Source organism: Cricetulus griseus (assembly GCF_003668045.3).
Source record: "Cricetulus griseus strain 17A/GY chromosome 1 unlocalized genomic scaffold, alternate assembly CriGri-PICRH-1.0 chr1_1, whole genome shotgun sequence".
NCBI classification, from domain to species: Eukaryota; Metazoa; Chordata; class Mammalia; order Rodentia; family Cricetidae; genus Cricetulus; species Cricetulus griseus.
In genome coordinates, this window is record NW_023276807.1 from 44,893,177 (window position 1) to 44,917,685 (window position 24,509).

The following is a 24,509-nucleotide window of genomic DNA, read 5'->3' on the forward strand; positions in this document are numbered from 1 at the left end:
TTTACACAGAGTATGAAGTTAAGGTGCTGTGATGAGACAATCTCACTGAAAATACCAACAACACAGTTCTTAGTGTAAGAAAAAATAAAGCACTACAAGCTACTTTTGCTCACCATGAGGAATAAAAGATGTCCACATTTGACATTCTGGATCATTTGCTCACTAGTCAAATCTATATAAAATATTTCGGTGCTCCTATAAAACAGAATAGGATGTTTGTTCAAAGAATTATGAACTCAAAGTTTGGGAGGACAGAAGGTTGGCAAAGAGCTGGCAGTACTGGCATTTGCTGGCAAGCAGACACAGGGACATGTGTGTCAGAGACAGTGCCACAGAAACAAATGAACAAGAACACCCCAAGGTTCCTACCCCTACTCCATTAAGATTCCAAAGCACCTGTCATAATATACTACAGTTTAGTGATTTCATATTAGAAACATGATAAATATGTCTTAAAGAATCTTGTCTATAGAAAACATACATATAAAATTGTATCTTTTAAAATAGCTTAAAATCTAAAATATCTATCAATATAAAACATTAATTTCTCTCCACATCGTGTTTTTTTAATCTATGTAACAATATCACATCCAAAGCTTATCAAAAACCCTACTTACTTACACACTGATAAGCAAACACCCTCCACAAATTCACAAACAAATATATATCACACATACATATGCCAATGTGTTTATAAACATTATACACATATAGACATGCTTTCCCATTTGGGTCTTCACAGAAAAAACAAAGCATGGTCTATGACAAAACATGTTCACAGACATCCGTGTTTCCAGATGTTTTGATGTGAACATTCTGCTCCTAACTGAACACAGTGGCCACAACACTTCTAGTTGCCTATCATGGGCCAGGCAGATCTGGTTTTGTTACAGTAAGAAATTCAGAGATTCATGTATGAAGTTGTTCACATTTCCTGTGTGAAGGACATTGCTGTAACAGCAAGGATTTTTTTTAAATTAAAAATTATTTTGAGCATTTTTTACATGAGTATATAGTTCTGATAATTTCTACCTTCCTTTTCCCTCTCCAGTTCCCCCCACTCCCTATCAAATCCATGACCTATTCTTTATTATTTTTGCACACACATACATGTGTGTGTGTACACAGCCTGCCAAGTCTATTTAGTATTGCTTGTATATACAAGTGTTTAATAGTGACCAATTGGAATTACATAACAGATCAAGGAGCTCATCCCTGCTTCTCCCTCTCTGGGCAGCCATTAACGACAGCAAGAATTCTTGATCATGCCTACTCCTTCGCAAACTATTTTAGCCTTTGCTTCTCCAACTTTTCTCCTGTAGTAAAGCAAGCAGTTGGAAAGATGTCTGGGCTGCAGATGTTATCAAGTGTACCCTGGAAGCTTCAGAATGTCAGTACTAAGCCCTGGGTTAGGGAGGTATCCCCAGTAGCTGGGAACCCAGAACCTTTGCCTGCTCATCTGATCATTAATTACAATAAATGCCTACTTCCACACAAAGGGTTGCAACTTGCTTTTAAACAGCATCAGTAAAATAAATGATCTCTTAGAAGAATTACGAGAAAGCAGCTGTTTTCCTTGTTTTTGGATTATGCAGGGAAACTAGCATTCTTAGTAACAAACTGTCTCCTGGGAGTGCCACGTCTGTGTTAAGTGTCCAGCCTCTAGATTTACCTAATAAACCATTTAATTACTTTTACAAAATTAACTCATGAGGAATAAGAATGAGATTTATAACTGGAGATTTATAATATACTATCAGAGAACCCTATAAAGTAAAATGTAGCAATCAGAGAATCTTACATATAAAAATTTATTTAATCACATACAAAGATCACCGTGCTTTTAAATTCAGTTTGGTTATTTAACTCAAAGTTGTAAATAATTGTGTTCTGAAAGTAATTGATGAGTTAATTGTATAATATCAGAGCTTGTGTTAATAGGCTTAATGTGGTCATTTAAAGGCAAATGGAACAAAAAGTGATAAATGATGGGACAGGGTGGGGGCAGGAATCTCTAAACATTTCTATAAGAAACATCAGAGGCCCAAATGCCCAGTGAGACTGGACTAATGGTATTTTCCTACACCCCTTCATCTTTTTCTTTGTTTGCATATTGTAAAGATAGAATTTGCTAACATGTCCATTTCCATCTAGATCAGAGAAAAAATCAGAAGCAAAAGAGTGAGTTATGTGATTGATGAGGTGATAGATGATGAGCTGTGATTAGGTATTAAATAACAGAAAACAGCTTGAACCATTTTACCAAATGTGTGACATGGGGGCTTATACTGTCTTCACTCACTTTTAAAAACAGAAAGCCTGCCTGAACCTCTGTCTATGTCTCTCTGGTCCTCAAGTCATGGGATGGGACCTCATTCATTCTTTGGCTTAAAGGGTCCCAAGTAGGCCCTGATGCCCCTCCTGAGCCCTTGATGGGGTTGGGGTTGGGGTTGGGGTTGGGGTTGGGAGAGCATATCACTTACAGCAGGTGGAAGGGTTAGGGCCAAGGCTCTCAAAAACAAGAGTAACCATCTGGTGCCACAGACTCTTTCTCCATCCTGTCACACAGAAGAAACAAACACTCGCCCTGGCTGAAGTTTCAGTAAATTGTTCTAGCAAATAGGAGAAGAAAATGTGTGATAACTCTGCTGGGACATTGTAATATACAGAAAAGGCTCGCCCTTATTTCTTCCTCGACCCTGTCCACTGCTAAACATCATGACAGGTGGCTGCATTTTTGGCAAGTCCAAATTGCCAGCCACAGACCTAATAAGGAGAAAACCATCACTATTTTCTTACCACCTAGGCATATATAGAATACACCTCTATTCAGCAACATACTCTAGTACGTAAAGTGTACGCCACTCATTACAACACTGGAATAATGTCACATAGTAATAAAAACCAACAACATGTAACACGCAAACAGTCCCAAATATACATGTATGCACACAGGCACATTACTTTGGGGGTACTCGTTGCTGAGGAGTGCAGTGCACTCAGGCACTTTCCCCAGACACATAATTCACCATCTAAAGAGAAGCTATCTGGAGGAGAAATTATAAGCTAGGTGAACCATGTCTGCAACAAACCCATGACATCCCAACATGATGGTGACAGCCTGCCATAGTTTTCTCCTTGTAAGTGATGTCAGCATTCGCTTGTCTTTTCATGGAATATGAAAGGTAAACTGAAGCTTCTTTGGTGATGGTCCTTTGCTTGCATGGCGGATTTCTCTTCTATTGCTGCACTGATGTCATCTGCATAGACATCTTCATCATCATCTTCATCCCTGGGGTTCCCCTCCAAGCTGTGTCTAATGCCATAAGCGAAGTAAATCAGGAAGCCTTTGGGGAGGGAAAGCGTATCAATGTGTTAGGAAATGTTTTAATGTGGACAACTCAATATAGTAAGTCTCCCTGTCTCTGTGCAACCTTGGAAAAAGAGAATGTGTGCATATACAATATATAAATACAACCGACTAAGTCTGCCATTGCTACCCATGCGGATATGGTTTCAGGGCTGACCACTTTGCACTGGACAGCCAATAAGGGGGCTCATCCCTGGGAGAGGCTAACTCTCCTTCCTCAGCAGTTGTTAGCTGTTGCCTGTGATTCTAGAGGCTATCAACTTAAAACTTATGTGTGTGTGTGTGTGTGTGTGTGTGTGTGTGTGTGTGTGTGTGTGTGTGGTAGACGGGAGGGGTTAGAGGGAGGTACCTGGGTGGGGCTGGAGGGTGGGAAGGGAGGAGGGAAAGTAATATAATTATATTTCAATTTAAAATATAGTTAAATAAAAATAAAAAACAAATAAAAATACGTTTAAATAAAAATGAAACAGAATGTAAAAATCAGATGCTGCACACAGATCTCCTATCTGGCTAGAAAGCAGCTCTTCATTTCTAACGCCCCAACCTTATAGAATATATTTTTTTCTCATCGAGTATTTTCAGACAGCAGCTATGTGGAAATTTCCCACTTATGTTCTCAAAACTCAACAGAATGACTTTGAGCAGAATCATGGGGGAGGCACACATGACACACGTGAAACCCCAGCAGTGGTTATCAGAGTCATGGGCAAGCCCTGTGTTCACAATGGACATGGACACCCTTTTACCTGTTACTGTCATATGGGAGGCTTACAGCCCGAGAACTGTCAACAGCCATGCTAACTGTAGGGAGAAGGAGGCAATGTTTTAAGTGTCCTTAGAAGATAATTACCTATAAATACATATATTCCCATGCTTAGTCCTAGTTTAGAAAGCCGGGTAAGGGTTTGGCATTGTTATGACAACTAATTCAGGAGCTTCATTTTTCTCATTCATAAGCTGGAGAAGACAGAATCTGTGTGGACTCCAGGGTTACTGTGGGAGTTTGGATGAAAAATAGCATCTGGAGGGCTGGAGATGTGGCTCAGTGACAGAGGCCTGTGATAGCATGTCTGGGGCCTGGGGTGAGTCCCAGCACAAAAGAAAAGAGAAAGAAAGGGAAGAAAAACCAAAGAAAAAGCATCATGAAACAATGGTAAAGCAAACATCGAGATGGAGTAGGAATGGGAGGAAATGAACAGAGCCTTCAGTTTTAGGAAGGGAGAGAAGCCATTTCTGTAGCCACAGCCCACAAAGCAAGGCGAACCAAACTCCAGAAGAGTAAGGCATCACGAGACCTACCAAGCCCCATCCAGATGCTGAATCTGACCCAAGTGTCCGCACTTAACTGGACCATCAAGTAAATGTTGACCAGGATGCTGAAGGCTGGCAGAAAGGGTAAGAATGGGACCTAGGGGAACAAAACATCCTTTGAGTAGAGTGTTACTGTAAAAGCATATTCTCCAAGTAAGTTCAAGGGGTGTAGATAGCTGATATCTAATCATATCACTAAGCTTATAGTTTCAAAAAATGAGACCCTGAACAAATACCATCCCCATAGAAACTAGTGAAAGGAAAATGTCCTTTCCCATTACTGGCTGAAGCTGAAACACCATCACACCAGCAGATTATCATCAAGACACCACAGGGTGCAGGCATCCGTGTAGCTCAGAGGTTAATGGTCTCATTTAGTCATCAATAGGGAATGCTTCTGGAACTCTGGATACATGTAGCATCCTGGGGTTCCCTTCCAAAAAGCTCTGTCCACATTCAAGCCTACTGCTAGTTCCATTGGGGCAGGATAATTTAACTTGCAGATGAAGACAGCTGGTGGGAATAGATCCTCACAAGAGGGCTTCAAATTTCTGAATATAAAACCCTCAAACTACCTTCTTTCCATCTTCATTTAACTTTTAATTTTTAGTGCTGGGGATTAAACCCAGAATCTCATGAATTATTTTTTCTAATATTACAGACTGTTCAACACAAAATTTGTTCACTGTATGTATGTATGTATGTATGTATGTATGTATGTATGTATATATGCATGCATGCTCAAGTTTTTGAGAAGGGAAGTGAGACAACGCATGTACTGTGACTAAAAGGAATTCATAAAGAATCTGACAGGCTTGTTCATTGCTTGCTTTTGTTTAGAAGAATTAAACAAACACAGACAACATACAGAGGGAGTGTAGACAACAATTAAGATTTCTAATTATTTTTTCACATACCATGAAGGCTACTTTTTGCTGATTCTGTGGCTGTCTCCAAATGGTCAGAATGACGGCAGTGCAGAGGATAAGAAACAGGGTAAGAAGAGCCAGGCTCCAGGCTTCCAGTCTGGCAATGGCCTGGACTCCATACGTGGTTAGAATGCTCATGCCCAAGATGAGAAAGGCTGTGGTGGTCAGTACACAAGGCAGAGTCAGCACACACCCTTCCCTCATGCTTCTCAGTTCTAGTGGCCTATCCGGGTACAACATCAAGTTCTTTATCATCTGCTTTGCCACACAGACCCCCACCCCACTTCTTTTCTTTTGTGAAAAAGAGTCAGTCCACTTCATCCATCTAAGAATCATGTACATGTTCTCATTTCTGTCTTTTCAGAAGCCAACCTCTTCCTTCATTTGGCACTAACATCCTGCTTTGTCCGTCATGTGACCAGGGATCCAAATTTCCTATTCTCAGACCATATGGATAGGATGTTTCTGGTGGTGTGTGGCTTCCATTTTTTTTTTTCCAAATGAAGTATAGCAGCTTTGCTTATTTTAAGCTATTATGAAGGCTATTTGGTTTTTTTGTTTTTTAATTTTTATTTTATTTTATTAGTTCAAATTAGGAACAAGCTTGCTTCACATGTCAATCCCTTCTCCCTCTCCTACCCCTCCCCCCCAACATCCCACCTGTCCCTAGCCATCCCCCCTCCACTCCCCAGGCAGGAAGGTCCTCAAAAGGGGCTCCCCAAAGTCTATCACATCATCCTGGGCCAGGCCTAGGCCCTTCCCCATGTGTCCAGGGAAGGCTATTTGTTAATGCAAACAAACAATACCACATGATCTGAATCTCTCTTCCACATTCCAGGCAATGATATCAGGCTTCTTTTGATCACCAAGTATGCAATAAAAGCCCCTCCTACTCACTCTCAGGGAAACCTGTTCTTCCCTTGTTTGCCATGACCTTATTGTACAATCTTCAGGAGCAAGAACAGTCTGTCTCACTACTCCAAGTGCCCAGAACAGTCCTTGGCACACAGATAATGCCTGGCAAATGTCACTAAACTTATAGAAGATTAGGTAGCCAGATGCGCAAACAAATCTTCCCTATGTTGTTTCCCAATACCATTGGGTTCCAGTTCTGCTACCTGACCTGACTCTTTAACACAGGGAGCACCTTGCACTAATGGAGTATGCCAGTTTATAATTCTACAACTCTTACTGTAGGAATTCCTTGCTCTTGTGTGCATGTGTGCAACTGTGGGAGCATGTGTGTCATAGCACACATGAGGACAAAACATGGCCTTGGATGTTGGTTGCCACTTGCCACCTTGTTGGAGGTAGGGTCTCTTATTTGTCACTGTGTATAGGAAGCTACTGGGGAATTCTCTTTCTAACTCCCACCTTGCCATGGTCACACTGGTATTCTTCCTACATAATATAATACAACCTCAACTACCAGTACCTCTCTAGGTCAAATTTCATGTCTCAAATTGGCTAACATATCCCAGACAATGTGAGGCCTCATCCTTTGCCTTCCACATACACTGGTTCCACACACTCATATCTTTTGGCCTTTCGACACCTGCAGCGAAGACTTACCCAGGAATCCCACCAGAAAGCTCACAAGGGAAGCCGACTGTCGTGTGGGCAGAGCAGAGGGGTTGAAGAGGGTCCGGAGGCTGAAGCCCCGTCCTTGTAGCATGGTGACCTGGGACTCGCTTTTCGAAGTCGCACTGGTACAGGATTCCAGAATTTCCTTCTCAGGGATGTATTTGGGCTGCTCATAACACAAGCCAGGTTGGTACCTATCCCCAAATAAATATCGCCATCTTTACTCTCATCAGCCCAAATGAAATTGTCACCATAAACTCCTCAGTGAAACACTTTACAAAGCTACCTAGTGTGCAGTCAGGTGACACATCTCATGTCTCCAGCTCACAGTATGCTGAGCCAGGCTACAAACCTCTTCCATCAAATCTGAACGGCAACTCTGAATTTTCTCTTACTGCTGCTTAGTCAGAAAGTTATACAGTAGATGTCAAAAAGTAAAGTTAAAATTAAGATGAAGCAATGATTGTACCAGATGGTATCTGAAGCCTCCGGTGCCCAATGGAATTGTAATCCATGAACACAGCACAGAAGCAGCCACCAGCTACAGAGTACAGAGCCTGGGGCTTCAAACTCGAAGACTCCTATCAGAGTCTGTCCCTCTGCCCATGTGTCCTGATTCATCTAGCTCCATCCAGAGATGCTCACTTAGCTACCTGGCCACCTAACTACCCCATGGGCATCATTTTCCTCTGTTATTTGCCCTGTTCCTCTAGAGCGCATCCATATAGCCTGCTTTTCTTCCTAGTATCTGTAGCCCTTGCTTATTTCAGAAACAAGCCCCCCCACCATGTAAAGAAATGAGCTCACCAAGGAAAATGCACAAAAGAATACAGAAGGAAGTCACAATGACTGATAGCACCATTAAGTTAATCATCGTTAGCATTTTTGGGACAAGTTCATCCTGGCATTTATGCATCCATAAACATTATTTCTTAATGTAAATTTCTAATGTTATTTAAGCAAATTCAAATGCTATGGCTTTGTCTATTCAAATTGGAATAGTTATCTATATACCAAAACATGAGTTTTTCCTGTAGAAGAAGCCACTGGATACAGTACCTTTATTTATGCCTCTATTCTCCTGCTGTTACTCATATTCATGTTTTCTTTATACTTGTCAAGCTACTTTTTCTGTGACTATTATTTACATCTATTTGTTGGTGTCTTTCCTTAGCACTAAATTATTAATGCCAAAAGTACTAATAAGTACACACATATTTGGTAGATGTACATTTATTGACTTGAAAAAAATTCAGGCAATATTGCTAATATAACAAAGGCAATAGCGTGTAGTAGTCAAGAACAGGGATCTGTTCGTCAGTCTGCTAGTATTTACAATTCCAAAAATACAACATGTTTATGTACATTTTAATAAACTGCCTTGGTGACTGGGACAAGCTATCAGGAAGGCTCAAACTCTACTTGATGTTTTGCTAAAAGCTATGTCTGCTTCCTATACCCCATCGTACTGCTTTAATGGCCATGGCCTTCCACTTTGGTGAAACCGCTGGCTCTTTGCAGTCCTTACTGTCTCTACTCACTATATCCCACCTAGCAAATGCCCTTCAGAACCAACAGACACTCACCTGAGGATGAGCACACAGGCTGCAACCAGAGAGTAGGCCATGAGGGTACCGATGGACATCATGTCCACAAGAGCCTTCAAGTCAAAAAGGAAAGCCATCACAGCTGTTGGGAAACAGATAAAAAAAGGTCAAACCAAAGGCCTCTGAGGACATTTCTTATAGCTGTTCACTCAGGAACAGCAGACTGACACTTTTCTGTTTTGGTACCAATGACAGATCAACATCACAACATTGTAAGATGGTCTCTGGGTCATATAAACTGCTAACACTAAGACTTCAAAGACCCCAGCTCTTTAGGAAGTACTGAATACATCTGGTATGATTATTTAAAACAAACTCGGCTTGACCAAGTGTGAAAGTATTATATGACAGAATATTGTCTTTTGAAGTCTCGGAAGGCAAACAAACATTTGCTAGGAAATACCAGTTTTCTCATTACAAGTTATATAATCACTTTAAGTTCCATCTGTATCGAGTCATATGCAATTCAAAACATTTTAAATAGTCTTTACAAAAATTATACTTATTTTTCAATGAAATCACAATTTGGATGTAAGTTAACACTAATCAAATTAAAGTCACATGCTCTGGAAGACTGATTATATGTGAAAGATCAACTTACAATCCTGTACACAGAATCTTGACAATGTTAAAAAGTAAAAATACCTTGCATTAGTTGAACTTACTACATAATACTCCCTATCTCCGTAAATAGATAACACCATGTTCAATTTATATGGTGTCCTAGAACTTTTTACAGATTTTGTAGTCTATGAACTCACTTTATCTTCAATGACCCTAAGAGGCAGAGGAAATTACTTTTTATTTGACTATTTATTTATTTTTACCAAATCCAGCAACTTCCCACGGTCTTCCTTGATAGGATTATTCCTGTTTTATAGACAGGCTGACGTAAGCTTACAATGGGTAGATATGGACAGGGCTTTTCCTGTCCTTAAAACCACACAGTATTTCATCTTCTTTCTGAATATGTACCACATGCGTCACTCAGCAAAGACTTCATTACTAGTATAACCATATAACAGATTATGAAATTTTAGCCTGCTTGTAATGACCACAAAAAGCCAAATGCTGATTATTCATATAAACTCTCTGATCTAAATTTAAAATATTTTGGGTGTAAGAAATGTAAAAGACACAATATTTTAGAAAGCATCCCACCATTAACTGTCTTATTATCCTGTTAAATTCCATTCTTCCTAAATGAAGGAAAAGTTAAATTATCTTTAAAATTCTATATCCCGAGTAGAATTATTAATTGGAAAGGTTTTCACTTTGTGGAGAATTCTTTATGACTTGGCTCATCTTTAACATTAAAATAAACAGTGGTTCTCCACCTTACTAATACTTAGACCCTTAGTACAGTTCTTTATGTTATGGTGACCCCAACCATAAAATTGTTTCATTGCTCCCTCATAACTAATTTTTCTACTGGCAAAATAAAGTATCTTATATGCAGGATGTCTGATACGTGACCCCAAAGGGGGCGAAACCCACAGGTTGATAACCACTGACCTAGAAGAATCTTCATTTTATTGCGGCAGAAATTTAAGCCTGAGAAAAATAAGTGATTTGACCTTCTCACATATGTCTCAAGTGTCAGATTTAGAAGATCTGCCAGGCGAAAACTACATAGACAAATGCTTCCTGACTTGAAAGAAACACTGGCTGGGTATGTAATAAAACATTCTTGATCCCAACTTCCTAGCACATTAGAGTCTCAACAAAGTCAGAGATTTTATTTGAACACCTGCTCCTCAGGCAGCTTCAATTCACTTTGCTACGAAGCTCACTGCAGTCTTTCTCTTCTTCCTGTGTCAGGCCCTTAAGACCATTGACTCAGTTCATACCATCCCTGGAAATTTCCACATGCTCTAAGAATCTGGTCAGAGGCAGTTAGCATGGACATTATAGCATATCAAAACATAGGCAATCTGGATTCTAGGAGCAAAACCTACATGTCTCAACTATTGCAGGACAACTAGGTTCCTACTGGGGCTTGAGAAGGTGAAAGTCTAACCCTGCTGGGCAATGCACTTCACTCTGGGCAGTGAGGACAACAACCAACTTCAGATTATCTTTGGCATTTTTCTTACATTAGCATAAGAATTGAAGTAGTTTAGCTTTTCAAAAGTCCTACAATCATTATTTTAAAATCAGTAATTCCAATATTAAGCCATGATTCCATTTAGAAATTTTTTCGGTGCCCGAATTATAACTTTATGTGCTTATTCATCAGTTAGAAGGGTGATACCTCATACATAGTGTAGAGTCATTCACAACTCTTTGCACACATTGGTTAGATACCTGAACGGTTAAAAGTAGTAAAAACAGAATCTTCAGTGATTAGCTATGAACGAATTTCAGTGTTTTCACCATCACCGTAATTGTCAGATGTTAATCCCAATACCCACACATTAATTTACCCATGATTTTGCTCTTAACTTACATGCACAGCATGCAGACCCTTTTTAAGTCCATGCATGTGCACAGCACATTTAGTCCAATGATGGAGAAACCTGTGTTTGTAAGGCTTACCAGCAATGACCCCCGCGGTCAACGTGGCAGCAACGGGTGACTGCCTCTTACTCACTCTTGCAAGAAATCTAAACAGTAAGCCATCCCGGGCCATGGCAAACAGAATGCGGGGTAAGGGGAACATAGAACCCAGAAGACTAGAACAGAAAAATTCATAATCCAATGTGAGATGAGTATTATTCTGCAAGGGTACATATAGGTACACAAAGAAATCAAAATAGGAAAGTCACAAAGTTATTGAGCTATATGTTAATCAAAACAGAAAACCACCTAACTGTTCACATTTTCCAGAGTTCTTGATGAAAACGATCCCCCTTTCCTTAGTAAAAGTCAATGCTCTCACCTGCCACAGCACCCGATGACAAAGTAGCAATTATTGGTGTCTTCGTTTTGGAATTGATTTGAGCTAGACATTTGAAAAGCAACCCATCCTCCGCCATAGCATAGATTACACGAGGCATTGGGAAAATGGATCCAAGAAGACTGAGTAAAAAGCAAAGACATGCAGTATGGCAAACAGTCATGCATGATCACACCCAGAATAGAAACACAGTGATTGTATAACACTAAGCATGGCAGCTGGGATCAAGGACTCACATAGTCTTACAGTGCACTATGGTTGGGCATTTAAACACACCTGCCAATAATGGCCATGGTGTTACTCATTACTCTTATAAATATTTGCCCAGCCAAATTATAAGACTAAAAACAATATTGCAAGTCATTTGTTTATATCATGATTGTTATGGAATTAAAACCAAATTAGGCTTTGCAAAATAAAATTAAGTATGAAACACTGAGATGTTTTAGTGTTAATAATTCAGAAAGCAAAATTTCCAAATTAATGTGTAATTAAAAAGATTAATCAATTTTATGTCACAGTAAGTCACCCATTTATACAGTGATTATGCATTTTCACATTCCCATGATTTTACACCCTGTAGCTTGACCTTTGATACAAGTAATAGCTCCAAGCTTCAAAATTATCAAGGTAAAGAATGACTTAAAATAACATACTATAGATTTAGTATATAGAAGGAGCTACAATTAAATGTTAGTAACAGTGAGGTTTAATGTACAATTGTTGCTTAAGATAAATTGAATTATTTATGTTTGTTGCTTGTGTCATTCCACATATGATTCAGTTGTGAAAGTAACTACTTAAGAAAAAGAGGTAAAATATTTGATTTTGAAAGTCTATTGTTTGGAAGGTCTGGGCATGGTGGCTCATGCCTAAAACCCTATCAGTTAGGAGGCTGAGGCATGCCGGGCGTTGGTGGCACATGCCTTTAATCCCATCACTTGGGAGGCAGAGGCAGGTGGATCTCTGTGAGTTCGAGGCCAGCCTGGTCTTCAGAGTGAGTGCCAGGATAGGCTCCAAAGCTACACAGAGAAACCTTGTCTCGAAAAACCAAAAAAAAAAAAAAAAAAAAAAAAGAGGCTGAAGCAGAAGACTGCTGAAGGTAGCTGAAGACTGTTGAGGGTAGCTTGGACTTAATAGTGAGTACCAGACCAACTGAGGCTATATAGCAAGACCTTGTCTCCAAAAATACCTATTTATTGTCTTTATCTTTTCCCCATTATTTACAGAATACTTTATTAGTTTCTGTTACCAAACCCACATAGATAAGACAGTGAGTTTAGCATTGTTGGTTTTTGTACAATGCCAACTCAACACAGTAAAATGAGAAACCTTTTTTTTTCAAAGTTGACAGCATAGCTAAAGTTTCCAAAAATTCAGTGTGTGTGTGTGTGTGTGTGTGTGTGTGTAAGGACTAACCATAGTAGTGGGATGTGCTTGATGTAGCTACAGGGGACTATTTCCACCCCTTTGAAGGTCATAGTGACACCATATAATCAAAGTTGGGACTTTAAACTATTGGAAATTCTTCTAGTGAATCAACAGAAGCTGACTAAACTCACTTAGTATTGTTACAGTAGAAACTAAAAACAGGTTTGAAAGAAAAAAAAATAAAAGCCACGTTGATAAATTATACTGAGAAAAACTTCTAGTTTCAGAATTGTGAAAAGTGTTTTCAATTTTAAGAAGGCATTCTCAGGCAATAGCTTTTCCCTGCGTGCGAATGTTACACTATGAAGTGTGGCAATCATGAGCTAGAGTGAGATGTTTTGTTTCAGATCATATGAGAGGCTCCGGAAACCTGAGGCATGAACTGTAACATATTAAATAATTAGCTATTGAAAATCTGAAAGTTTGACAGTCAAATTCCCTTTTCATATGAATAAAAAATTTCCGCTGGTAATTTCAGGATGGTAATTTCTGTTTCTCGAGTAAATACATTCTGATCAGAGCTAAAGGGAAAAAAGTACATTTAAATAATGACACAATGTATGGCTTCTAGTCCCAGACACACTACTGCTTCATGAAGAATTGTCCCAAGTGTGAAGTCTGTGTATAATCTCTGATGGAAACAATGCAAGCAATACTGATGCCAGTAGCATGAACATCCCAAAGGTGTCTAACATAATACTTGATTATGTGTGACACAGATATGTGTGTGTCCCAGTGCTATGAATATTAATTACTATTGAAACTTAGACCACCATTATTCTGAAAAACAAAAACAAAAACAAAACAACTGACTCAGCTGATGATGGTCACTCAAAATTTTTGTAACCACTCAAGATTTCTGGACAGTGATTCTGTGCAAACTATTCATTGAGTGCATAGTTGTATAATGCATTCCTCATGTTAGGATATTTTTAGACTATATGAAATCAATCTTGTGGTAGCAGTGCTGACCCAGGGCCTCTAGAATGCTAGTCAAGCATTCTACCACAGAGCTATCCTTAAAACCCACAAAAGCAAATTTGAAGACATTGACTACACTTGGCAAGATCCCTAAGAGCCCAGACCCAAGGACAGTACAATGTACCTTGTTGACAAGGCGCAGAGGGATCCTGCAGCAACAACATATTTGGCAGGACCCCATCCAACGTATTCAAATGCTACAGGAAGTGGGCTTTTCTCATCCAGGAGGTAGTAAGGCATCATAAGCGTTAAAGCTGCAGAAACCCCAAAATAGGCCATAAAGCAAACCAGTAGGGAAGTCACTATTCCAATGGGGATAGCTTTTTGGGGGTTCCGGACCTCTTCACCTAAGGAAACACAAACAGAAGGTGTGCATGGTTAGTAAACAGCTAAACAGCTTAGGAACTTCCTGTTGATCAAATGCCCCTCCTCAGTGGTCATTCTACCCAAGGTTTTGTCCCTTCTGCATTCTTAGTGGGTTCTATCTATTTCCTATAAAATTTCTCTTCTCTTCTTCAGGATACTTTGCTAGTAACAAAAGTGATCCAACTTTCAAAGGAAGAAGAAAAGAATGGAATATATACAAGTCAGTTTCCTATCTTCAAAGGGGGGAGACCCATGAGCACGCTTAAGTGTTTAGGTCTAGAATGGCAGTTGGTGTCATTTGGGAAACAGTCGCACTCGTATTCTGTAAGCTTTTGAACTGCAAGGCTTCAAACAAACTTATTTCATCTATTTATAGGAAACTTTAGTTTCTATAAAAAAGCAAAATATCCTTCTCACAAGATTAATATTTGAAGCTCCCCAGTCAGTCAGTTACAAGGCTATTCAATGGGGAACCCTGAAAGATACTGGGATGAGTGTTTTGTCACTTGGCCTAAAGAGAAAAGAATTGGTATAGTACCAAATTCTGGTGAACAAAAAGACAATTTAAGACAATGACCATCTGGAGGGGACAGAACTTTTAGTTAAAAGGTTAAAGACAGAGAATAAGACAATTTAAAATAATAACCATCTGGAGGGGACAGAACTTTTAGTTAAAAGGTTAAGGATAGGATTGTGAGCATCATTTAAGATTCCTCATCTAATCAGCCAGATGTGTGGTCTTGGGTTGTTGTCATAACATCTTCAGAGGAGGTGCTGCTCTTGACAGGAACAATGCTCTTGACCAAGTGGCTTTTGCATTAGATGCAGCACGGGTTGCAAGTGGATCTGGAGTTGGTACCCTTCCTGCCCTACATCTCACCCTCTCCTGGACCCCCGCTGTACCTGTGGCTACCCCTGGGGTACCCTTGCACTGCCCTTACCAGTTGTTGCAATGCAGTCAAAGCCCACAAAGGCATAAAAGCAAGTCGCAGCACCAGCCAAAGTTCCTGTGAAGCCATAGGGCATAAAGCCACCAGCCCCATAGATGCTTGTTCCATTTTCAGAAGGTGGTTCTCTGAAGAAAAGAACAGACCCAGTCAGCTGCTTCATGGAAACTGTGCCTTCTGGTGATTTCTCTCAAACCACGTCCTTGGAAGACAGTTGGTGCTCATTGGTTCTTTGGAGCTAATGTATATAAACCCACAACTTTATTCTGTCACCTTGTTCTGGAGAACATGGTAGACTCCCTCACAATGATCCTCTAAGTCACTGACATCCAACTATAGGTTATTCAACAGCAAATACAGAAGTCCCAGACCAAAGTATATGTGTGAGAGAGAGAGGGGTTAGGGAGAGAGTGAGAGAGGGACAGAGAGAGAGAGAGAGAGAGAGAGAGAGAGAGAGAGAGAGAGAGAGAGAGAGAGAGAGACTATGAGCCCACATTGGCCTGGAACCTGCAATATAGCTCAGGCGAGCCTTAAACTTGTGTCAGTCTTCTTGCCTCAGCCTCCTGTGAGCATCACTGTGCTGATTTATATAGACGTGTGCTAGATGGAGCACAGGCAAGCAGGATTTTGACATCTGAGATGCCGCATGTGAGCCATGCTCTACAATAAAGGTAAGAAACTTTCTCTTCATCCCCTCCCCTCAAAGAATCAATTCTTACCTCATGGAACAAAAAAGAAAGGCAGAATGTACATCTTTAAAATTCATTTAGGGGCTGGTGAGCTGACTCAGTAATGTAGATTGGTGACAATGTAAAAGCACTTGTCACCAAGCCTGGCAACCAGTTTGAGTCCCAGAACCAGAACAATATCTTGGAAGAAGGCAACCAACTCTTGCAAACTATCTTCCAACATCTATGCATTCATCTCAGTCACAAACACACCACACACACACACACACACACACACACACACACACACACACACACACACAGACACACAGACATACAAACACACCCAGATGCACACACACATATACACTGAACAAATAAAATAAAAAATAGCAAAAAGCCCATAAAATTTACATATAATATAGTTGAAAAAAGTAGAACAGAAGCATCCCATAGGCTTGATTAATCATAATGAAAGTTTCATGTTTTACCATATAGTAAAAACTATAAGATTAGCAGACACTATCCCTTATCAGGATGACTGTAAATGACATATATAAATAAAAAACATGTACTTATCATTACAGCATGTAATAAATACTTCTGTAATCTTTTTTCTACTTAGGAAACTAATAATACCAATAAGAACAAAATGGCCCCCTTGTTGGAGTAGGTTTGGCCTTGTTGGAGAAACTGTGTCTTTGGGGTTGGCTTTGGGGTTTCACATATGCTCAAGCCACACCCAGTGTCTCAGACCACTTCCTGTTGCCTTCGGGACCAAGATGTAGCTCCTTCTCCAGCACAATGGCTGCCTGCATGCCACTATGTCCCACCATGATGATAATGGACGAACCCTCTCATACTGGAAGCTACTCCATTAAATGCTTTCCTTTATAAGAGTTGCTGTCTGTGTTCATGGTGTTTCCTCACAGCAGTAGAAACCCAAACTAGGACAGGCTCCAAAATTTTTTTTCCAAGGGTTTCTCAGAGTAGCTGTAGCTGTCCTGAGACTTACTCTATACATCAGGCTGGTCTCCAACTTAGAGATCCTCCTGCCTCTGCCTCCCAAATACTGGGATTAAAGGTGTGCACCACCATGCCCAGCTTCCAAAATTCTTAAAAGCCTGAAGGCATGCAATGAAACTGATGGTCCCAAAGAAGAAACCACAGGATGCAAGAATCAAAAATATTCCTAGTTCTTTAGAGGTGGTGAACTGTTGGGGAGCCAAGGGCGAGCTCTTGCAGGGGTTAGACTCTGCCCTAGAGGCTGCATTGGGAGCCAGAAGCTGCAGAGCTTCACTAGTGGCTCAGCGGGAAGCACAGCCCTACCTTGGTATGGGAGGTCTGGGAAGGGGAGCTGCATCCTAGAACCATCCTCCAGAAAGGTCTCAGCAGCAACAAGACTGAGAACTGCTGCTCTACAGAGAACTTCCCGAAATGTTCTCTTAAAATGTAGCAGAGAGAGTGGATAGGGAAGAGGAGGAAGGAGCGGGAGCACTACTACTAGTTTACCTGGCACCTGCTGATATATTTTTGAGAAACTCTTCACTGATCTTCCAGTTAGCCACATTTCCTTTCACAAACCCAGCCACCATTACAAAGAGGAGGACCAGAATATTAATAGCTGTGAAGAATTTATTCACCCAAGCAGACTCTTTTACTCCAAAAGATAACAGTCCTATGGAAAAAGAGAAGGCATTAATGTGGGCACTTGACCCATACGAAAGACAATGCTACCCTGATGGCTATAAATGCATTGGATATTATTGCACTAGTATCCATATATTTACATTCCATTTCTTCAATTCCATGGCTAGTTCAGTCATCAATCACCTTTTCTGTGAAGCAATGCCTATGGAGACACCACTGATTTTGATCTCTAGAAGCAGGCTTTGCTCACACTCAAGAGTTCCACACTATCTGTGTAAGTGTAGTAACTCTGGTTATTATTACCAAGGTAGGCACAGGCACAACACCTCCTTAAAAGCTATTCCAGGGCTGATGTAAAAGTCTGCCATGCACCTTCTGATCGTGTCACCAGAAAATAACTTCCCTAAGGGCCACGTCAAAATGTTCTCTGTTAAATCAGTTCTCAGATGATAGATTTACTTTATATTAGGAATGTAAATATCCTATTCAAGTAGTTTGATAAAACAGAACAGTATAAGGAATAAAGATCAACTATGGTATCCCTTCAGAATTCTGCACATGCACACACAGATATTTCTGCACCAATGCATTTATCATCCGTTTTAGCAGCTGCATAACATACTAGGCAGAGATACTTTAAGCCCTTATTTATAGACAATTAGGTCACTCTTGGTTTTATTTTATAAACAGCACTGACATCATTGCCATCTTATAAATACCCCTCTGCATTTTATAACATTTTCCTTACAACAGTCTACAAATTAAGAGTGTGTGGGGGGGCATGCAGTGTGTGTGTGTGTGTGTGTGTGTGTGTGTGTGTGTGTGTGTGTGTGTGTGTGTGTGTGTGTGTGTGTCTAGTATGTACACATGTGTATGTGGGTGTATGTATGTGTGTATGAGAGGTCAGAGGTTGCTGTGGTGTCCTCCTTGATTGCTCTGTAAATTTTGTTTTGGGAGACAGACTGTCTCCCTCTGCATCTTTAACCCACCTGGCATATTTATATGAAGTATGGATCTTAGTTCAACTTTTACTACTGGGGCAATGGTTGCTATGAAAAGACAATGGCTCAGATCTTGCCAGCCTCTTCCCTGTATCCACAGCACCCACCATGACAGAAGCAGAACCGTGCAAGCATGGATGAGAGCAGTTGCATTTCATTCTTCTGCATGTACAGTTTCCACTCTGACATAACAGTTACAGCAATAGCATAAAGGAACGCTGTGGGGTTGGCACAACTATGGACTCTGCAATTGGCTCTTGGGTTAGATGCCTCTGGTGCACACCTCCAAGCAGAACAAAGCCACAGCCACAGTTCATATCAGGTTCCAAACATGCCAATGCATTATCTGCCACCAACAGATTAGATTCCAATAAAGACCTCATCTGAACACTACACATGCCCCCCTCCCTGGTAGCTTTACTAAAACAAGTTCTGGCAGACATATGACACTGCAATTTGACCAAATACTTACAATGGGATATTTAAATTTTCAAACAGTCTAGGAAGTAAGTTCTAATGTAAGTTTAGACTACATTTAAAGAGAAGACTGACGGTCAATGAACAGAGGACAAAAACTCAGTCAGGCTAAAGCCAAGGTCTCGTCATTATAGACTTAACAGTTCTGAACATGTGTCATAGCTATAGGCTTCTGACCATTAAAAGACTAAAGCTGAATATTTTAGGCTTATTGAAGCCACTTCTAAATAACACATGATAACACTAACTAGGCTGTTTAGAAACTAAACTGAGTCAATGTCATTTAATGAAAAGTAATGCATGTATTTCTTTTTTAAAAAACTTGTGAAATGGGCTGGAAAGATGGCTCAGAGGTTAAGAGCACTGACTGATTTTCCAGAGGTCCTGAGTTCAATTCCCAGCAACCACATGGAGGCTCACAACCATCCTTTATGAGATCTGGTGTGCAGATGTACATGGAAGCAGAATGTTGTATACATAATAAATAAATAGAATCTTTAATAAAAAACTTGTAAAATTAAACATATTTGTATGGTTGGGGAAGGGAGGTGGAGTAAGCTCAAGTGTAGAAGTAAAATGACAACTTCTGAGCATTGGTGTTTCTCCTTCTACTGTGGGTCTAGGGACTGAACTTGGGTCTTCAGGCTTACTTAACGGCAGTTACCTTTACCCACTTATTCATGTTACTGACCCTTAACCCATGTCACATGTCTCTCAACATTAGAAGCAAGGTACACAACATTTTGGACCTATGGAATTTGTTTATGTTTGTGTCCCTCTCTTTACAATTTTCTTAATTAATGACAGTTTTTTTTAATGTAAAGCTATTTTGTGAACCATGCACTTGTCCAGGTAAAACATTTCCTAATAGAAAAATTATTTCTGTCACATTCATCAAGCCCAGAGAGAAACCAGAGATGAGGCTAGACCGGAAAGTGAGAAGCCAATTACTCAGGGGAAATCAAGTAAGAAGCCAGAACAAACAGATCGGCTTAAGGGTCTGTAGATAAGGAGAACAGTCATAATAGAAAATGTCCAAATAATCTATGTAAGGGACAGCAGGGATTAACTATGCTTCCAAAATAAAATTGGCTGCCATCTGGGTGCATACAATACTCCAAGCAAGGAGCAGTACGAGGCAGTCTATGGTACTCACATTTCATGGATGAACATACTGAGGGAGGAAAAGACGAAACACACTTTTCAAATTCTGCAAGTAATGAGTAGCAGAGAAAGATGGAAAGCCTAAATGCCCCTACTGTAGTTCTGGAGCCTGTTTAAGGTACACTGTTGAAAGGTGGAAGGTCCTATAGCAAGTATGTCTCTCTGTAGGATATTTGCATTAGAAAATGCCCGGTGAGCTGAATGCTTCCTTTTCAAACACAAGTCTGCAGTATATGCGTGACAGAAAACACTACTTTTTTCTAGAAATGATGTTTGCTAACAACCCTGGTTGCATTTAACATGATGAAACAATACCATGAAATTCTACATTTTTTCCTTATAGAAATACCCTTCCCATTCTTGAACATTTCTTATTAGTACTGAAAAAAACTGATGCTCTCCAAACAAAAACTGACATCTCCATCCTATGACTTACTGAATTCCAGGTACCTTCTCCTCCAAAGCGAGGCTTCTCGCTTCCATGCACATTTAATCCTATTGTGGACCATAGGGGAGATGAAGCCCACAGTGACTCAACACTAAACCTATGGGCCTTGACATGATATGCTGACCTCATTCAGAGAACCCCGGCTTCAAATCTGTGTAACCTACTTTGCCAGGGCCCACTGGTGTGGTTTGTTAAGGGAACAGCATATGATTGGTTTTCTTACCTGCCAAAAGTAATATAAGGCACACAGCAAAAAAGTCTGGATACTCTGCCAGGCCGGTGTAATTCATTTTGAAGTATGTCTTGAAAAACTGACCAATCTGCTTGTTAAGAAGTTCATCAAAAGTGCCACTCCACGCTCTTGCGACACTGGATGTACCTTCCAGAAGCAGAACATTCAGAGAATAAAAGGTTACTGGTAGAAAATTAACAGAACTCATCTGCTTAGTTGTTTCCTGGATAAACCTGGCTTAGTTCATGCTGACTGAAAATTTTAACCACATTAGAAAGCCAAATTACTGTGTATACACACACACACACACACACACACACACACACACACACACACACACACACACACATTACTATTTACATAGTAATATATGTATGACAAGAATACTGTGTTTTGTTTGTTTGTTTGTTTTTTTGAGGCAGGGTCTTGATATGTAGCCTGGGCAGACCTCATACAGGTGTGTAAATGCTCTTACCAGGCAACTTTTATTTGCAATAAAGAACTATTTAGAGGCTAGGAAGATAGCTAAGCAGTTAAAAACACTTACTGCATAAGCAAGAGATCAATTCAGACCCTTACGGAACTACCACGGGGAAGCACAGCCTGTAAGTCTAGCCTTGGAAGGCAGAGGCAGCGCCCCAGGACAAGCCGGCCATGGCTAGCTGGAATGTAACCAATGGGCTCACCAGAGAGCTCCTGCCTCTGAGAACAAAGCTGAAGCGCAACGGAGAAAGATTCCTGACATGTTCTCCAACCTCCCCGTGCACCCAAAGACAGAGCATATGTAGCAGCATACATGCGCGCACGCGCGCGCGCACACACACACACGCACGCACGCACGCACGCACGCACGCACGCACGCACGCACGCACGCGCGCGAAAAGAAAAAAAATGTATTTTGAAAACTTCAAACCACTTTCAAACTCATTAAGAATCATGGATTCAAAGGGGAAGCAAAATCAGAGACTTCAGCAATGAGGGCGTAATTTAGAGATGACAAAAAAAGAGACAGGGAACAAGTGATTCTCTCAGAATCACCCCACAGCTGAGAAGCGCAGGTTAAACCCTAGTGCTAAGGCTCTTTGGAGAGCTATTTTTACCCTGTACACAACTGATATTTGTTTTTAAATATACCTATGACATATGACAGAATGAGATTCCAGCCAGTGATGAAGGCCCACAGTTCTCCAACCGTTACATAAGTGTATAGATAAGCAGATCCAGTCTTGGGAACTCGGGCCCCAAATTCAGCATAGCAAAGGCCTGCCATCACCGAGGCCAGGGCGGCGATGAGAAAGGACACCACGATACTGGGGCCAGAATCTGCTTTGGCGACTTCCCCAGCCAAGACATAAACCCCAGCGCCGAGAGTGCTTCCAACCCCCAGCGCGATGAGGTCCATGGTGGTTAAGCAGCGGCAGAGTTTGGAATCTTCTAGACTGTCCAGTGTGACGATTTTTCTCCGGATCAAACATCGCGCAAAAGTCAGCACCGCTCTGCAGGGAATCATGGTGAAGAGAGCAACCTAGGGGAGAAAGGAGAGGAGGGGTTACAAGGAGGGGTCTGTGGCCATCTCCCCTCCCATTGAGCAAAGAAAACCAGCGGACCCCTCCTTCCCACCCCCCTTACCTAGTTCAGAGCAACCAGGAGGGCTAAAGATGAGAAAGCTGCACATTTTGGGGGTTCACGCACACATACCAAATTAAAGTGGGAGCGGGACGCCGGTAAAAAAGGTGACTTAAAAGATCCGCAATTTGGCCCGATTGTAGTTTTGTAGACACATTGAAAGGAATGCTTTTCTTCTTAGATGGTGAATTTACCCTTCACTAGAAAGCAAGGTTTAGATTCTGCCCTTAAAACCATTTTCTTCTTTAATCCGTCATCCAATTCCAGGTCTCTGAGCCTTCTCAAATGCCAAAGTTGCACTAGGAATATATGCAGAATGGTCACACATGTGTGGCCTCCCATTTAAGGGATCTACAGTCTAGCTATGTCCTAACAGTGCGTAAAGGGTGGTGGTCATATACTTGCAAGCTTTACTGAATGTGTCAGAGCCACCCCACTTTCCTCTTGAGCTGGGAATAAGGAGCAGATGTTAACTCACTAGAAGAAAAATCTGCTTCCCAAAGCTCTTTTGTTAAGAGCTTAGATTGCTCTTACGCAAACTGCTATCCAGCTATGCTTCAAGTATGTGTTGGTTTGAAACTACATGTGCTTATTGTGCTTGAGATTTTAAGACAAGTCCAAAGCCTATAGTGTTATCTTGTATTCTTTTCAAGTGAGAGGAATAATGAGAATGAGCCCCATTCTCCATCATTTGCCCCAACAATTTAACCCTGGAAAACACCATTCTATAAAACAAAGTGAGGCTTTCAGTAATACACACAACACCCACACACCAGAGCAAAAAAAGGTCTGAACCAAAATATTAACCTAACTGTATTTTGATCATGAGTTAAGTTTTTACTTTTAACTACTTCATACAATACAAATTATTATTCTCTACCTCCAGGTTAGTTCCAAGGAATATGTATAACCTATGTGCAAAAGAAATTCTGCAGTTTTAAAAAGTCTACTTGGGTTTGTCTACAGAGGCGTGGAATTCAGCAGACTGAAGGCAACTGAGAAGAGGGGTAGAGTATGCTGTGTATCCGTCAATGCAACGTAGACATTAAGTCGTGTGTGCCCGCACTTCATGCGCTGAATACCGGCACAATGGTCTGCTGCTGGAGGGTGCTGGTCCCTTCAACTTCATCATATCCATCATCAATAACATAAGCGTATGAGACTGCAGCATGGGACCTTCGCCCTATGTCCTTGGCCTTAGGATATACGGGCTCTAATATCCCAGTGGAATGAGGGATTCTGATGATAGCAGAAATAGGTACATATGGCTTTTTTTTGAACAAATGATTATTTTGCTAATTGCTAAAACAGTAGCTTTGTTTGAGGAAGAAAAATGCTGAGATTGAATATAATTAGACAAAGCGGGCCTGAGGGGATTAGCTCTATGTGCATGTCTCTATACGATTTTATTGAGGCTAATGATACGTGTGGATCTTCCCCAGCCCATCTCAACCTGAAGAATGACAGTTTCTAAGTGTCAATACTTCTAGAGCCACCTGGAGATGTAACTTCTAAAACTTTTTCAATCCAGGCCATCAATTTGACAGCAGGGAATTCTGGGTCTAGTAAACCTTCATACCTGATGATAACACCAGGGGGCAGATATCCCCTCCTAGCCCCCATATGCATCATTTGAAATCTGCTAGTTACAGAAAAATGCCCATCCTGGATTGTGGCTTCATTTCCATAATTGAGGCAAAAGTCACAGAAATGAATCCTTCCACTCCTGCCCCGTGTCAAGGCTGATGTGCCAAACTTAGTCCCTGTGTCATCATCACGTGCCCTCACAAACATACCACAGGGGGAACGAAGGAGGCT

At 40.8% G+C, this 24,509-nt stretch overlaps 1 protein-coding gene across 2 annotated transcripts; it reads right to left on the minus strand.

The window, feature by feature from the left end:
- Positions 1–3,150: 3,150 nt before the first annotated feature.
- Slc7a2 (solute carrier family 7 member 2) lies at positions 3,151–22,575 on the minus strand. Of its 2 annotated transcripts, none has more exons than XM_035453231.1 (11): positions 22,200–22,575; positions 21,057–21,212; positions 17,606–17,771; positions 15,420–15,553; positions 14,237–14,459; positions 11,340–11,476; positions 8,781–8,883; positions 7,183–7,388; positions 5,599–5,765; positions 4,670–4,778; positions 3,151–3,347 (listed from the first exon to the last, which is right to left on the minus strand). In XM_035453231.1, exons 1-11 carry the CDS (start codon positions 22,573–22,575, stop codon positions 3,151–3,153), a joined length of 1,974 nt encoding a protein of 657 aa, XP_035309122.1. The 2 variants fall into 2 exon arrangements, with proteins under 2 accessions (XP_035309122.1, XP_035309121.1); XM_035453230.1 differs by lacking the exon at positions 11,340–11,476 and adding an exon at positions 11,683–11,822.
- Positions 22,576–24,509: the final 1,934 nt, after the last annotated feature.

Excerpts from the sequence above, each read along its gene's own strand:
- Slc7a2 (XM_035453230.1), bottom strand. The coding sequence starts at position 22,575 with ATGATTCCCTGCAGAGCGGTGCTGACTTTTGCGCGATGTTTGATCCGG. Across the intron at positions 5,766-7,182 it reads CTTTCTGGTGGGATTCCTGG|CCTTTCTCATCTTGGGCATG; the intron begins GTAAGTCTTCGC and ends TGACCACCACAG. Across the intron at positions 3,348-4,669 it reads CAGCATCTGGATGGGGCTTG|GCTTCCTGATTTACTTCGCT; the intron begins GTAGGTCTCGTG and ends CCCTCCCCAAAG.